This window comes from Syngnathoides biaculeatus, chromosome 9 (assembly GCF_019802595.1).
Source record: "Syngnathoides biaculeatus isolate LvHL_M chromosome 9, ASM1980259v1, whole genome shotgun sequence".
NCBI classification, from domain to species: Eukaryota; Metazoa; Chordata; class Actinopteri; order Syngnathiformes; family Syngnathidae; genus Syngnathoides; species Syngnathoides biaculeatus.
In genome coordinates, this window is record NC_084648.1 from 14,920,567 (window position 1) to 14,937,470 (window position 16,904).

Here is a 16,904-nt window from a genome sequence, read left to right on the forward strand (position 1 = left end):
TTGTGTTCAATAGAACCATACGGGGGGAAAATATATTTAATAATAGCACCGTAATAGTCTTGTTAAAAAATGGAAGCAAGGACGTGATGGGCTTCCATAATGTAACGTGAGGAGACTCATGAAGCTCTGAAACTGCTTCTTGTTGTCGTGTTCAATGTCAGCCTGGACGTCTTCAAGCAACATTATGACGACATCCCGGAGACGCAGCGGATTTTGATCTTGCGGAACTTCTTCCTCACTTTCCTGTCTCGTCCGTCCTCAGGTCAGCCCGTCACGCCCTGACTCCGTTTCACATCATAGCAACGCTCGACATCCAAGCTGTCCTAATTTTAAGTGAATTAAATCTATTGCGATCTGTGTGCAGGCGCAGGCTGCCTTTCGGGATTCAACAGCAGCGCAGAGTGGCTGACGGCGAATGTGGGTCCATTTTCCGAGTTTTTGACCGTCAAAGAGATTCTGCTGCTCAACTCCGAGTTCAACCCGGTGAGACATCACTTTCGGCAACAAGCACACCAAAGTTTCTCCAACCATTCTTTCAAACAACATCGTAATCGTCGCCTCTCTTTAGCTGGAGGCCCTGCCTCTTCTGTCTCCACGGCAACGAGCGGAGCTGCTGTTCACTGAGTTTCCCGTTCCCCCGGGGACAGACGTCATGGGCGAGCTGTTCGATCAAATGACCGAGTCGCCCGAGGAATATTTGAAAATCCCCGCATTCCTCACACACCTGCTCGCTTCCCTTCGGCCAGTGAGTAGCAGTGGAAAGTTCGCAGGAAGAAGTGATTCTTGTCGCTAAACTAGTTTTCTTTTCTTTCTTTATCAGCCATTCAACGGAAACCTTTCCTGTTCCTCATACAAAACACTGTAAGTTCACACCTGAAGTACCTTTAAAGGGAGAATTTATGCCCCTGCCTCCTGCACACACACTTGTTTTAAAAAATAAAAGTACATTTTTTTGGGTCAAAACACAGAAATATTGTGGGTGTCATTTGGGTATCATGCAAATAATATGATGAGACCCAACCTTCATTTCCATGACGACTGCCTACTCTGTTTACTAACACAGCATCTTTCTTTTAAATATTTAATACTTTTAGTGCCTGTGTTTTGTTTTTGTTCTTTCCAAAGCAACTTGCAACAAATACGACTTTTCGTGGTGTTTTTGGAGACTTCGGTATGGAAGTCAATATGTACCACCGGGATTTGAATTTGAAGTGCCACAGAAAACAGGATTTGAATTTGAAATGTAGAGTGATCACCTTTTGAATAGTTGTATCTAAATGTAACTTTTCAATATTAACATTTCAGCTGGCTACAATTCACTGTCTAAAAATCACCGTCTGTGCCACCAGGCAGGGTTACTTCAGGTCAGAGCCGAACACCCAGCCAATCGCAGTTACGCTTTCTTAGTCACGTGACGTCACATACTAGTCCAGACCAGACTGCAAATTAATAGCGTTTGCATTTATTTACATAAAGCGAGCGGCCAAACAGATTCAATTTTAGTTTCACTTGTGGGGGCAGCATTTAATTCAAGCTGCCAAATGACACTTTTGTGTAGTTAGTATTTACCCGTATATCACCAAGTAACGCAATTACCCCACAACCGAACAAGCTAGCTGTGCGAGGACGTGCTAGTTAGCAGAAGCTAACTGTGGTAGCACTGTTGGTTAATCTGTGCTAAGACTGCAGCGAAAGAGGCAAATAACTACTTTCCACAATTCTTGGGTCTCTTCGTATACGTCATTTAAAAAGTTCATTTTCACGATATATTCTTTTTAAAGAAAAGTTGAATTGAAGTAAGTGGACTCTTGTTTGTCGCACACCGCTTCTTGTGTCCCCCTTTCAAATGGAAGATTTGAAACATGGACGATATCTTGTTTGCTGTTGTCGTTTCTGCAGGTTCACAAGGCTGGACTTGGCCGTCACCGCCGTTCCTCTCCACGCGGCGTCGTTCATCAGCTCCAGCAAGTTGGAGCTGGCAGAGTTTGTTCCGCCTGGTGAGAAACACACACAAAATAACACGATTGAAACTTTTTTTTTTTTTTTTTTTTTTTTTTTTACTCACACTCGCGCAATCCAATGATACCAGACTATACAAACATTCTGCACTTATAAAGATAATGTGTCAGTTTTCTCCTCAACTCTAAAATAGATGTTAATTAATATGTTAAGTATTGTGATCGTATATTAATGCCAGTCATTCACACACCAGGCCAAATTTGAGGGAATAGAACAAAAGAGTTTGCCTTTCTTCATTCCACGATAGAAAAAATGTTTTTAAACGACAGTGGGTGACTATGTGCTGCACAGTTAACTTTTTTTTTTCCAGTCAAGAAATAAAAACATCTGGTAATATGAGTCAAACATTGTAGTGCCCGATGAACAAAAATTAATATGTAGTTAGTGATTACGGAATAAAGTAGTATAGATAAAAAATAATACAATAATTAAAAAATACACTGAATAAGGTAAATAGAGCAATAATGTAATCATATAGCAATGCATTAATTAATATCAAAATCCAATATTTAAAAAATTGTACATGCAAATGGGAAAAATTTGTATTGGGTGTTTTGTATTTATAAGTATGTTGCTTTTTAAGATTTTTATCTGTGAAACCTCTTCTCACATTTCCTCCCTTTGTTGTCATTTTCTACCAAAAATAATCTCAGAAATTAACTAAATTCCAAATTTGTCCAGAGTATCATTAATTTTTGGCTTTGCCGTAGACTTGATTGGTAATATTTGTGGTCGGTAGTTTAAAATGAGAATTTCAAAATATTATGGCGAGCTTACTGTACATTTTAACGCCACAATAATTAGCATTATGAAACGAACACCATTTTGACATGTTGATCGATGCATTTTTTTTTTCTTCATAATGGATCTCATTTGACTGTAAAATGTCTGGTGCGTTTGGTTATTATTTGTTTTTTTTTTTTTTTTTTTTTGTACAGGTTGCATCATATACACTGGAGAGGTGATACTCCTTTTTACCGAGCTCTAAATGTTATATCAGTACCGTATAACTCCACTCACTGCTTTTCTTTCCCATCAGTGCACTGTAACGCCAATCAATGGTAAGTCACAATTTACTTCATGTGAAACAAAACGCCGTAACTGCTCCTCACTCACGCCGTCACGATGTCGTCCACAGCCACCGAGATATGCACGGGAGTAAACAGGTGGGTTCGCTTTTGACACAACTGCAACGTCCTTTCCATAATAACGATCCGTATCCGCCGTCCTCCGGTTGAATTGGAATGATAGAAGCCAGCTGTCGTGCGTGTATTGATACTAAATCAATTGATAAGCTGACTGGATGCCAATTAAAATGAGGACTCCGACTAGCGCGCACGGAGGATTTACTAAAGTAAATTCCTTTTCATGGGTTTTATGTTTTGTGCATTGCAATGCATGTCGCAGTCACAAAAAAATAAAGTCCAAGGTCCATTTTGGCATTTGGGGTATACTGTTGGCGGTACGGTGGCCTAGCTGGAAAGCAATGGGGGCTCAGTTCTGAGGACAGAGGTTCAAATCCTCCTGTGTGAAGTTTGCATGTTCTCCCCGTGCCTGCGTGGGTTTTCTCCGGGCACTCCGGTTTCCTCCCACATCCCAAAAACCTGCAACATTAATTGGACACTCTAAATTGCCCCTAGGTGTGATTGTGAGTGTGGCTGCAATTGGCTGGCAACCAGTTCAGGGTGTACACCGCCTCCTCCCCGTTGACAGGTGGGTTAGGCTCCAGCACTCCCACCACCCTTGTGAGGATAAGCGGTGAAGAAAATGGATGGATGGTTATACTATTTATGGAGAGGTGATGCTGCATAAAAATGAACCGAGTATAGTTATAATTTTTGTTTTTGTGAATCCGGTCCATCCCTTTATTTGCTGGAGCTTTCCCAAAACTGCTTTTTTTTTTTTTTAAACTTCACTATGCAATAACGGCGTACAAATGCAATCTTACCAATGTGTGGACATGGCCAATAAGACTGTAGACACCTTATTTTTTGCCTTGATTGCAAATATTGAATCTGAGTTACTTTATCTTAGATCTATTGTTTTATTCTATTGTATCTATATTGGTTTAAACATCTTGTGAAGTTGCATGTAATATCATGACAATTAAATCTTTTAATTGATTGATTTGGTTGAAAACCTGTTATACTACGTCCGCACCGAATGTGAAGCAAGTTTTCGTTTAGTGATTTCCTTATAACTTGTGAATTTAGGAGTGAAATTAGTACAGAAATGACCAAGCCTTGATCGAAGAATTGTCCTCTTCAGCGGCATACAAAACTATTTTCGACACATCTCAATTTTAGAGCTCTGATGATCGCACCTGTGCGCCTCAGCATTAATATCTTACGACGTGACATTTGACTTTGCACAAGCAGCACCGCACTGCAGCTCCTCCTTGACAGCGGCGCACAAGAAGGACGTCTGTGCGACTTTGCCACGGAGCAAGTGGCGTGCGCGTCGGTAAGCGTCGTGCGTCTCGCTCGAATGACGTTCGAAGGTGGCCTTCAGTCGTCATTCACGCCGCTTTTTTTTTTTTTTTTTTTTTCTTCTCCACGGCGCAGTTGACAGCGCTAACAGCTCCAGATCTGTCCGTGATCTTCACATGTGGCCACTCGGCAAACTACAACCACACGAGAACCGTCTGGAAGCTCCTCCTGAGCAAATCCTTCCACTTGCTGAACCAGTCTCTGGACCTTCTCGGCGACATGGTAGTAAAACCTACAACAGATCTCTAGTTCAGTAATTCTCAGAAATGATGTGAAGTGAATTTGTGAGTACATTTCAGACAAGATCATCATTAATTCAGTACACTGTGTACTTTAACTCACAAAGGTTTTTTTTTTTTTGAGTTACAGGCCCTCACTTGGTTGACTTTTTTTTTTTTTTTTTTTGCTCTGGGTTGTGAGCTTCATTTGCTTGTCAGCTTCGTTCGGGGAACGGGACAAAGACTTAAATACAAATAAAAAATGAAAACACTCGCAATGAGAATGGAAATGACGCTTAAACTGAAATAACCAAGTGGCAAAATACCAACAGGACTGAGTGAGCCCAAGGTCCTGTTCTTGCTCATTAAGACGCAAACGTGACAGTACGCGTGTGGGACTTTTGACTTAATAACGCGTCATAAAACCACTTTAATGAATTAATTCCTTAGATTACAATTCATTTATTCTCTACACACATTTAGAAATATGGCATGAAATGTCTTACCCTACACCTCAGATTGGCCGAATAAGTGTCAAGACTTGTGAAATATAAATAGAGCAAGATAATGTGAAATAAGAATATTAAAAAAATGGAATCTGTGCCTTGGCTCATTAAAAAGTGCGAAAACAAAATGACTGAAGTTGTCGCATGCGCTTTATTTTGCAGATATTTAACCCCGGGAATCCCGCCGCCTCTGCTATTTTGGACGCTATCCTCGAAGTGCAACTAGACTCCTTGCTCAGATCCCACGTCAACGATCACGACTTTCTGGAGCTCTGGTTCAAGCGCAGGCTTCGCCCGTTTGTCCACGCGGTATCGCCTGACTTCCTGTCATGTCTCGCCACCAAGGATTGGAACTGCACCAGCTACCAGCACATGTACGACGTTTGTATTTGCAGTGTTTTTTACTCACTTGAAAAATGAAAGCCTCAATTTACCGTAATTTCTGGACTATAAGGCGCACCTGATTATAAGACGCACACAGTACATTTTTAAGGGAAAAACCATTTTCTGCATACACAAGCCACATGTGCCCACATTGAGACGTGAGATATTCACAAAGAAAGACTGTACACAGAGTTTTCAAGGTTTTAATAATATACTTTAGCTTTTAATTCCAAACAGTGCCTGTGATGTGGCAGCAATACAATAGTTAGCAACTAACAGGACTGGGAAAAAAACCTAGCAGTAAAGGTCACTGAGACGCGGCACCAACACGGTTCCGGCCACCTGCTTTTATTACCTCAAGCTTATTTTCGTCTTTTTACATTGCTCCAGTTCTTCCCGCTGCCGTTTCCAGCTTCTCACCATTGATTAATTTATGCCGAGTTTACGTTCAGCAGCTCTGTTTCCTTCTTTATCGGCCAGCTCGATTTGCTTTTAACTTGAAAGCTGCGTCATATGCATTTCTTCTTGCATTTGCCATGATGAGGGTCCGTTCATTTTATTCATGCACAAAGCGCAACATTACATTAAACTTGCGTCTTCCTCGACACATACATTCCACCTGTCTCACTCTTACCTTTTCTGCTTGAGCGCCCCTGGCAGCCGCATCATTGTATAAACTGCAGGGTTGAAAGTGTGTGACAAAAGTCGCGGCTTATAGGATGGAAATTACAGTACTTTTTTTTTTTTTTAGATTCAAGCCATTGTTCAAATTTTTTTGTGCAAAAAACAGATGTGAGCGATGTACTGTGGCAGTGAACGCAACTCAATACTACGATAAGCAGCAGTTTGAGCAAATAGTGAGCAATTCATCCCAAAAAGGGACTTCTAGCTCTTTAATGCCCCTAACTAACCAAGTTAGTCAAATTAAAAGAAATAAATGCATTTAAAAGTGCTAAAAGACGAGCTAATGATAGGCCCACACTGTCTAATGACACGCTTGAAGGCAGAAATTCCATCAATCTATTTTTGAAGTTGACTTAGCAGAGTCATTTTTCATCAGACTTAATGCTAACACTCATTAGCATCTATGTTGCACCAACAACATGTTAGGCAATATAATAGCACGCGAAATCCATCCAGCCATCCACTTTCTTTTGCCGCTTATCCTCACGAGGGCCACGGGAGTGCTGGAACCTATCCCAGCTGTCGACGGGCAGGAGGCGGGGTACACCCTGAACTGGTTGCCAGTCAATTGCTGGGCACACGGAGACAAACAATCACACTTAGGGGCAATTTAGAGTGTCCAATTAATGTTGGATGTTTTTGGGATGTGGGAGGAAATCGCCGTGCACGGAGAAAACCCACGCAGGCACGGGGAGAACACGAAACTCCACACAGGTGGGACCGGGATCGAACCTGGGACCTCAGAACTGTGAGGCCAACGCTTCTCAGCTGATCCACCGTGCCGCCCCACACAAAATCATGTGTTGTTTATCCTTGCCTTAGAACGACTAAAAATAGGGCCGTACTGATGACCTCAGATATGAGACATTATGTATACCACCGAGTACCGGGTAGGATATAACTGGCTACCACAAAGAGGAAAGAAGTTTCCAGACCTTAAACAGGATTTACAGTAGCGCCTCAACGGACAAGGTTTTGAACGTGACCATCCCATGAATTAACCCATTATCTCCAGGCATCACTGTAATTTCACCTTTTTTCACCCCCCCCCCCCCCCCAACGACAGTGTGCAGTCTCTGAGTGACGTCCAGCCCAACATGAGCAGCGCCGTCCAGACGTCAGTTGTAACACGCTTCATCAGGGTCTTCTTGACCCGCAAGGACGTGGCCGGTGAGTTCTGTGCGACGGTCATCTCATGAAATTATTATTTTTTGTCTCCTCAAATCTTGTCACGCGTTCTCTCACTACATCGCAAGTATTCCAGTAGGACTTGTTTCGATTTGACGTTTTCTAGTAATAAATGTACAATCTTTTATGCTTAAAAAAAATACTTCAATTTACTCACGTGCTTTGTGTGCGCGTACTCTGCACGTTTTTGTGATCCAGATCCCGGCTGCGTTGCCCACTCCCAAAACAGCAGCGAATGGCTTCAGTTGAACTTGGGCGCCTTCTCCCACCTGCTGCTCATCAGCGAGCTGAAGATGCTCCACTCCAACTTCTCAGCGGTACTTTCTCACGCCTCCATTCCGTTTTCCCCGTGCCGCATATTCATCCCCAACATCCGATCGCAACCTCCGTCTGTTTGTGTGCAGTTCGAGGCCCTCGCGCAATTATCGGTGAGACAGCTGGCCGACCTGTCCTCCGAACCGGGTCAACTCGCCAGCCCTGCCCACGTCGCCATGGTGACGAAGCACGTCCCCGACCGGCTCCTGCCCGCGTTCTTCGACGACTTCTCGCCGGTTATCGTGGTGGGTGTCTGAGGAATGGCATGTCATTATCCGAGCCGCTTATCCTCACAAGGGTTTGCGGGAAAGCCGGAGCCTATCCCAGCTAGCTTCGGCCGAAAGACGGACAGAGTCAGTCACAGGGTAAATATCGACACCATCACTGAGCGAGGACCGATCCCACGCTGCCCACACCAAAGGCAGGCGCGTGTAACACTACACCATCAGTGACGCGGTGTCTGAAGAATTTTGAACAAATTCTCAGTGCTTCAAAGTGAATGGGAAAAAAAATAGATTTTAAATACGGCAGTAATTGCTAATCGCGATCTCTTTTAATTTGTCATTTCACTTTTCGCATCGTCGCAATGACAAGGTAATACGCTTCGTGTTGACCCCCTGGCTGCTGTCTTCTCCCGTATCCTCCAGGGTAACGAAAGCCTATATCCCGCCCAAGTGAGGTCAGCCATGTTGGAGGTTGTGTTCGACCGCGCGAACCTCTCCGATGCGTCCGTCAACGACGCGGCGGTGTCAGTGTGGCTCCGCCGTCGACTGCCCCCGCTGCTGTTCCAGCTGTCCCCGCAGCACGTTTCTCCGTTCTTCAAAATCCTGTCGGCCAAGAACTGCAGCGCCGAACGGGAGGGGTACGAGGAGTAAACCGCTTCGACCTCCGGTTGCACGAATTTCTCATCGACGGTCGCTGAGCGTTTTCTCGTTCATCCAATTCCTCAGAGTTATGGGCCTCAATGACACCATCTCGAGTCTCGGCGAACTCACACAGAAGGAAATACACGAGCACATCGTTCAGGCTCTCCAAGGTAATCGCATCATTTTTCAAGATAAATGAAGTTGAACACAAACAGGGCGCAGCCAAGATTCAAACACAGATCCTTTTGACCACAAGGCAGACACCAGCTCAAGAGATGCTGATGCTCTCTTTCGGTCTTAATTGGCAGACAAGTCTAGAAACAAAAAGAAGTAAATAACTGAAAAACTGCCAACCAGTCCGAGGTGTACCTGACCTCAACCTCGAAGTCAGCTGAGATAGGAACCAACTTCTTAAACCTAATGAGAACAAGCGCTGTAGAAAATGAATAGATGGTCATCTTTAAAAATGTATAAAGGAATAAAGGAAAATGTGATATGTTCACCTCAGAACCGACCCCTCTGCGTTGCTATGACAACAACCAAAGTTACTACCTCTTCCTGGAGAGTTCGTTCATGGGCTTCCAGCTGCCCAACCTGACCACCTTCCTGTCCCTCATTCCTCAGGACCAAAGGAAACAGGTGCATGTCCACGAGGAATATATTTTTTTTTTCGGGAAAATCCTCATGACTATAATCTCCTTCGTCTTTGTGGCGGATTTAGTTGGTGAACTCGGTTGCTCCATCCGAGCTCGGCGACTACCTCCGCCGGCCTGACATCGTCGACAAAGACGACGAACTTTGCTCCATCTTCAGCAACTACCTCAAAACGCCCTCGTTCCTAGAGACGGTGTGTAAATATCAACCGCTGGCCCTGGATTTGGTAACCGGGGCCTTCAGTGAGGACTAACTGGACTTGATCCACCTCTTCAAGAAGCTGAAAAAATCTCTTGGAAATTTGACACATCACAGAAAGCAGTTTGTAAGCTGGACAAAGAACGAATGAAACGTGTAACCACAAATCAGGCTTGGAAATGGTCAAGAATTAAGACATTCCTTCAGTTTTCCGATGTTGTGGGCATAATGCTCAAAAGTGATACTTGACGCTCTAACATTACGTGACTGCCTTCTCCTCGCTCCAGGAGACGCTCCCGGTGGAGGTGAGGGAGCCGACGCTACCCTGCGTCTGGCCTTTGGCTTTCGGCAGCTCCGCCAGATCGGAGGTCGAAGCCTGGTTTGACCGACGCCTGGCTAACTACTTGGATTTCCTCACACGGGATCTCGTCAGAAACGTCACGACGTACGACGCCTCCTGCCTGGCCTTTCGGAAATTGTACGTCCTCCGATTTGTTGCCTGTACTTATGTCCACCGAGGAGTTTTTCAATTAACCGATTTTAATGCTCAGTCGGAACAACAGCAAGAACTGATCAAACGGTCAATCAGATAAATTCAAGTGTGGAAAAGAGTTTCCTTGTGTACAGTCGAACTAAAAATAATCACACATTGTATAACAAATAACTGCCTCGCATATCTTTTCATACAGTGTGTTCTGGTTTTGTTTCAGTGTCTCGGTTCTTGGCATCTTGAACTTCTCCGCTGTGGACTTTGTGAGGCGAGACGTGTTCGATACCGTCACGACCTACCTCAACTCGGGTGGGTGCAAGAAGCGAAAGGTCGCACCCGTACGCTGTTTTTCTCAGTGGTTTTCTTCATCGAAATGATGACGTTTCATTTTGAAGAATCAAATATTTGAACAGCTGTGAAAGAGCTGAAGCGCATTAGCATTCTGTCATTAGCTATTCTATTCTCAAAAAGTTTCATATGGTTCTATATGTATGAAGAGAGTAAATATTGTAGGCTTTGATTAATATATTTGAACATTTTGTTGAATGATGTATTTCAATCAGCACTGTTCATTTAAATAACAAGTAGCATTTTGTGGCTATAGCGACCTTGTGCTAACTCTTTAGTATGAACCAAACGAGTAAGATAAAATTTGAGGGGAAAAAAAGGTCCTTTTCCTGATGTAAATCTGATTTTATTCTAAAATGTAACGTGTCCCCAAAACTACAATATTACATTTGAATTGTTACCAAAGTCAAACAAAATCGCTAGCTAGCCAGGTAGCTAAACCAGTTGAAAATGTGAATTATTGGACTATCAGTTAATTGTTCTTGAACAAACATGCAAATACATACGTGGCGTCTAATCTGGGTTCAAAGAGTTTCCATTGGAAAACAGTTTTTCTTTTTAATAACAGAATCGGAGCCAAAGTGTTACAACGCAAGCGACCCAGAGCTGAACTCAACAGCGTGGTTCGCCGAATACATCGGACCCTTCTTCGAATTCATCACTCTGCAAGATCTTCTTACATTCGGATCCCCAGAGGTACTTCCAAGTAATATCTTTTGTATTTGTTAGCTAACGTTGTGTTATGATCTATTTACAGGGTATCATTTAATTTGCGTGTTCAAACAATCTCCTCCTCTGGAGTGCAGATTCTGCAGGTGTTCACTGTGGATCCCCAGAACATTGCCATCTTCAACCAAACCTCCTTACCCGCCGACGTCAACCGCTACTACACACAACTTTTATACAAGCAGGACAGCAACTTCAACCCCTTAATGTGAGTGGCCAGCTATGCTATGTGCTATTCAGGACCAGTACGGCACCCCCGTGCTTATTACAAATGCCTCAAAGGCAACGGATCCCAGGTTCGAATCTCTCGAACAAGTCCACTGTGTACCGAGCCGCTAACGTCTTAGCTAGGATAACCTCCAGCTCACCCGTAACCCTAATGAACATCATCGAACGCCATTGAAAATAGACGTCCTATTCATCAGTAACAATTTCTAGCCTAACCTTAAATAAATCATCAAAAATGAAACAAGCAAAAAAAAAAAAAAAAAAGTTTCTATTGTTTATATTGTGCCTATAAAGACTAATTAAAGGCACTGTGATCACTTTGTCTTTGCAGCCTTCCTCTGTTGTTCCGCTGCTTCGTGCCGGGGATGGCGTTCACCCAGTTGTCGGCGAATGAAAGCATGATTGTTCTGCACAACCTGACCACCTTGTGCGCCGACCTGGATCCGCAGGTGAGCGCCAGGGTTTTGCACTGGACGCTGTTGTTTAGCACTGTTGCCTCACAGAAAAAAGCCCACCGTTTTGTTGACTGTAGGCCCTCGCTGCTAGAACGCTCGTAACCACCGTACTCCGCGCTGAGAATCGAGCGCGCTAGCTAACCAGTAGGCAGTGGTGGACTCGAGTTTTACTAGACTCAAATTCCTGACTGTAAAAGATTGGCTGTTGAAAGCCATTTTAAGCTTTCTCTAAAATCCACTCTTTTCCAGTTCACACGGAATCCAGGGATGAAGTCGTTCTACGAATATTCTGCCTTTGCCGGTGGTATCAGGAGTCTGATATCCGCAGATAATCTGGCAAATTTGATTTAAATTAATTTCAAAGAATAGCGTAATTCCCGCCCTACAGAGCGTACCTGGTGATAAGCCTCGGTACACAGTTTAACGCTACCGTGGCGGCACTAACGCGTCAGCGCTAACTCGGCAGCGCTGTTAACGCGACGGCCATGACGTTGACCGGGCGGCGCTCACGCTAACGTGCCGGTGCTAATGCTAACGCGGCGGAGCTAACGCTAGTGTGTTGGCGTGAACTCTAACTAGCTTGGCGGCTGTGAAAAAAGTCGCGGGTTGTGGGCCCGGGAATTACGGTAGTTGACATTTACCCAGCAAATTGGGCTCCTCCCACTAAATGGCACCCTGTAATCAGATAATGACATTCATGATCAAATATTTTAACAGTGACAGTTGCTGTCAACGCGACAAGGAAGAAGGAAGTGTAAAGTGTGAAAACCCCGATCTCAGTAGTGTCCCGTCGCCGTTCTGGCTTTGATACTACCTCAGACGAGAAGAAATTCCCAGGACAACTTGGTCACCTCATTTGTCAGTTGTTGTGGTCAAATTTTATACCTCAGACTGTATTTGACAGTATTAATCTTGAAATTTGAGGCGGTTTAGATGAATAAAAAGATCATTCTGTGGTATACATAGCAACAGGTGGATACAAAAATTCATGGAAGAGTATTTAATTGTCCTGCCTGTCACTATATGTCAATAGCATAGATCGATGGACAAAGATATTTGCAGGAAAGAGATATTCATAAGTAAAGTTGGATTATTTTCCACAGAACTAATGACAGATCTATTTTTTTTTGTCGTAGTTTGTGTTTGAATGCTTAAAAATTATTAACGTCCCGTTTTGGTGGTAGGTGGCTGCTGCATTGGCAGAAAATCTCGACGACGATCTCGACTCCGCCGCCATAGAGGCCCTCGGCCAACAGAGCACCGGCTTGTCTGTGGGCCAGATCAAGACCATCGCCTCCGAAGATCTGCAAGAGGCCCTGAGCACGATGAGCAATGTGACGGGCTGGCAGGGAGGCCAGGCCAAGGCCATAATTTCTGCTCTCATGTCCTCGGGGCTCATGCAGGTGGCGCTCTGTTTTATTTATTTTCATGAAAATGGAACGACTCTAATTTGAGGGTGCGAGGTGTCACCGGCACGATTTCCGTCTCCTCCCAGATCAACGACTCCTTGTCGCTGTTGACGCTGGGCTCTCTCATCATCGGCGTGCCCGCGAATATTTTCGGCGACATCGACGGATCGGAGCTGATCGCCGCCTCCCGGGACCCGACGTTCCGGACGCACTTCACGACCGCCCCGCTGATCATCCACCAGGTCTTCGTGTCGCAGGTGGGACGTTTGGGTGGATGGATTCGAGCACTCTTCGAGTTTTTACAATACGGTCTTCACCCCTCAAATGTTAAATAATATGGCGTAAAATTGAACTTTTTGGGAGTCAGAAACATCATCATACAGCAATGGGTTCAGTGTTTCAATGGTCCAGGAATGTTTGGGGTCAGAACCCTGCTAGCTACTAAATGAACCCTTTTAGTTCCGGGAACTGTGACTATCAAGATCAGGATAAAAGGATTTGCCTTCTCCACCTAGATCATCTCAGTGAACAGCAACAGCGACGTGATCGTGGAGAACGTTCCGGACGATTTAGCGTCGGAGATTCCCGGCTCTCTGCTCCTGGGCTTTAGCCCCAATGAGAACGTTTTGTCCGAGCTCAACAGGAAGAAATGGAAACACCAGCAGGTGGGAGCTCCTGACAAAAACTGAACAATATTGACTATTCCATGCGTCATATTCTACAATACAATGATTTTTTTGTTGTTTGTGTAGGCCGAGCTGTTCTTCGAGGTTATCGCCGTGGAATCGGCGACGACGTTGCTGGGAAGCGCAGACAAGTGAGATTTTATTTTCTGCGGCTTTCCGGTTTGAAAGTACGTTTTTAGATGAGCGAGCGTGGCGTTTGTCCGCAGTTTGTCGTCGTCCGTGCTGCAAGGCTTCACGTGCACTTCGGTGAGGACCTTGGAAAAGTCGCAAGTCAAGAAGCTGATCCGGGCGTGCCGCAGGAAAGGCGAGAACAAGGTGAACCTGGTGCAGACTCAGGTGAGATATTGTTTGACGCGTGATCGTAATTGCCTCTGCCGAGGGTTTCTTTTGTTAGTTATCGGGGGTTATGCTATTAATGTATTTTGAGGGGCGGGGCATGGCCAAAGTAAGAATTCCTAAAATTGTGGCCTGAACTGCATAATTGCTAAATGACAAAATAAAACCGCTTCCAAGCTTTTGCTTAGCTAGTCAGTGACAATGACAAGAATCCCAGTGGCAAAATTCTGACAAACGTAAGGTGTATTGTTCTAGTTTTGATTTCGCTGTAGTGTCGTATATGGTAATGCCGTAAAACCGGAGGGTTCTTGATGTGACACCAAACAATTTTGCTGAAAATTCAAAATGAAATTGAGAGGTGATATGCTGTAATTTGATACTAACTTCTTCTTCTTTTGGATATAACGCGCGATAGAATGGATTCGTGCTTGTAAAGCCACAATCAGTGTAAGTTTGCAAATTGGTAGAGTCCCGATAAGGAACTCCAGATTGTCCTTTCATACTTGGGACATTTTAAGTCAAATACGTTGAAAGGCAACACTTAAGATTCTTTCTTAGGCATAGAGCTATACTCCAACTGAATCTGAGAAAGAATGGTTCAAAACTGAAAACTTTAACTGGACAGAGGTCAAACTGTGGGAGTTTGCCAAGGATCCCAAGAGCAAAAATTGAATGTGAGAATCGGGAAGTTAAAATTGCAGGGGGAAAAAAAAGGTAAGACGTAATGAGAAATTAGTGAAAAACGTCATTGAATATGTATATATTTTTTAATATATTATCTATATTATAATATATTATGTATAATATGAAAAATACAATTCGATATATACTGTATATACATGTTTTTTAAAAAAAATTCTAGACTCTTTCATGTGCTAACAAGATGTCTTACAGCTTTTCAGTGTCAAGACATCTTTTTCTACAAGACCAAAATGTATTCCTAATTCCAGCACGGTGGTTCAGCCGGTAAATCCACTGGTTCTGAGGACCCGGGTTCGATCCCGGCCCCGCCCGTGTGGTGTTTGCATGTTCTCCCCGTGCCTGCGTGGGTTTCCTCCGGGCACTCCGGTTTCCTCCCACATCACAAAAACAATAATTGGACACTCTAAATTGCCCCTAGGTGTAATCTTTATATGACGTGCGATTGGCTGGCAACCAGTTCATGGTGTACCCCACCTGCTGCCCGTTGACAGGTGGGATAGGCTCCAGCACTCCCCGTGACCCCTGTGAGGATAAGCGGCAAGGAAAATGGATGGATTCCCAATTCCAAAATTCAATAGCGAGCTAGCTTCATGCTAATACAAAGTATTAGTAAATCCCATAGACATGCCAACAAAACTAGTATCAATATCACGATAGTTCTAAACCTTTGATCAACACACGCAGACAAGAAATTAATACTCGTAATACTAGTTTTTTGGGTTTTTTTTTTTTAAATCCTTTGCCAAAAACAGCTTTTTGCAGCTTAGTTGCAGGGGTCTGGCCAAGCACGCATTCAAGTAAAACCTTCCAATGCTTTGTAACAGCTGACCTGCATGTACAACCACATAAAAGGAGAGCCGGACGCCACCAGCTTTGACCTTTACCCCCTGGATGTTCTGCTGTACTACAAGTAAGTACATCATCGTCATCAGGCTCCTTTTGTGCGCGCTAAGAAAAATATGAAAGCTGTTTGGTGCCCTTCCACAGTTACTCGCTGGTGCCGCAGGCCACCTGCAGGTCTTACTTTGAAGAGCTGGCAGAAGCCGACTTCTCCGTCTTCTCTTCGGAGCTCGCCGGCGTACCGGGAGTTCTGTTCGATAATGCGCGGAGCTGCCTGGTGAGTTCGGCGGGACAAACACTGCGCATGGGAGGGTGTTGAATTTATTTTTAGCATATAACTATGACCTCGGGTGGCACGGTGGATCAGCTGGTAAAAGCGGTGGACTCACAGTTCTGAGGACCCGGGTTCGATCCGCCTGTGTGAGTTTGCACGTTTTCTCCGGGCACTCCGGTTTCCTCCCACATCCCAAAAACATGCAACATTAATTGGACGCTCTAAATTGCCCCTAGGTGTGATTGTGAGTGCAGCTGTTTGTCTCCATGTGCCTTGCGATTGGCTGGCGACCAGTTCAGGGCGTACCCCGCTTCCTGCCCTTTGATAGCCGGGATAGGCTCCAGCACTCTCCGCGACCCTCGTGAGGATAAGCGGCAAAGAAAATGGATGGATGGAATTATCTTATTTTGCAATATGACAAGATCATCATGTACTTTGTAAAATGATGACTTTATTCTCCTAAACTCATAACCTGATCGAGTGATATATTAGGACAGGGTTGACAACTTTTTATATTCACGCTTTTTTTGTCTCATAATAGGACATTATAAAATTTAATGTAACATTACCTTGTAAAATGAAAAATATATATATATATATTTTTTAAACTTAGGATATGGAATATGAACCATATGAGTAATTTTGTAAAATGACTTGTTCCTTTTAAATTGCTTCTAATACTCATAAACCATTGCCCTTTTTTCTCATAAATGGCCTTTATTTTTAAAATATTTTTTATTGAGTAGAATTATCATGTATTTGTCCTGTAATAAGGAAATTCGTGTTTTTTTTTCCAGCAGCAGCACATAAGAATAATAATCCCCCCCTCCTAAAAATAATACTGATAATCCAATAATATCTATGTACAACATGTTTGCTGTATTTGGAT

The 16,904-nt window shown here is 43.9% G+C and overlaps 1 protein-coding gene across 6 annotated transcripts in view; it reads left to right on the forward strand.

Moving 5' to 3' along the window:
• Positions 1-16,904, forward strand: part of LOC133506703 (uncharacterized) — a 35,565-nt gene that overhangs the window by 11,734 nt on the left and 6,927 nt on the right. For all 6 annotated transcript variants that reach the window (XM_061831100.1, XM_061831103.1, XM_061831102.1 and 3 more), the window contains exons 25-54: positions 162-262; positions 365-483; positions 569-745; positions 821-861; positions 1,900-1,997; positions 2,958-2,980; positions 3,059-3,080; positions 3,158-3,185; positions 4,398-4,482; positions 4,584-4,730; positions 5,395-5,606; positions 7,367-7,470; positions 7,687-7,805; positions 7,893-8,048; positions 8,451-8,665; positions 8,754-8,839; positions 9,178-9,308; positions 9,391-9,516; positions 9,809-9,999; positions 10,232-10,320; positions 10,928-11,055; positions 11,166-11,293; positions 11,645-11,762; positions 12,953-13,171; positions 13,264-13,434; positions 13,693-13,842; positions 13,930-13,994; positions 14,070-14,199; positions 15,726-15,811; positions 15,889-16,018. In XM_061831100.1, the coding sequence (XP_061687084.1) occupies positions 162-262; positions 365-483; positions 569-745; positions 821-861; positions 1,900-1,997; positions 2,958-2,980; positions 3,059-3,080; positions 3,158-3,185; positions 4,398-4,482; positions 4,584-4,730; positions 5,395-5,606; positions 7,367-7,470; positions 7,687-7,805; positions 7,893-8,048; positions 8,451-8,665; positions 8,754-8,839; positions 9,178-9,308; positions 9,391-9,516; positions 9,809-9,999; positions 10,232-10,320; positions 10,928-11,055; positions 11,166-11,293; positions 11,645-11,762; positions 12,953-13,171; positions 13,264-13,434; positions 13,693-13,842; positions 13,930-13,994; positions 14,070-14,199; positions 15,726-15,811; positions 15,889-16,018 (3,595 nt within the window). The remainder of the gene's footprint in view (positions 1-161; positions 263-364; positions 484-568; positions 746-820; positions 862-1,899; positions 1,998-2,957; positions 2,981-3,058; positions 3,081-3,157; positions 3,186-4,397; positions 4,483-4,583; positions 4,731-5,394; positions 5,607-7,366; positions 7,471-7,686; positions 7,806-7,892; positions 8,049-8,450; positions 8,666-8,753; positions 8,840-9,177; positions 9,309-9,390; positions 9,517-9,808; positions 10,000-10,231; positions 10,321-10,927; positions 11,056-11,165; positions 11,294-11,644; positions 11,763-12,952; positions 13,172-13,263; positions 13,435-13,692; positions 13,843-13,929; positions 13,995-14,069; positions 14,200-15,725; positions 15,812-15,888; positions 16,019-16,904) is intronic.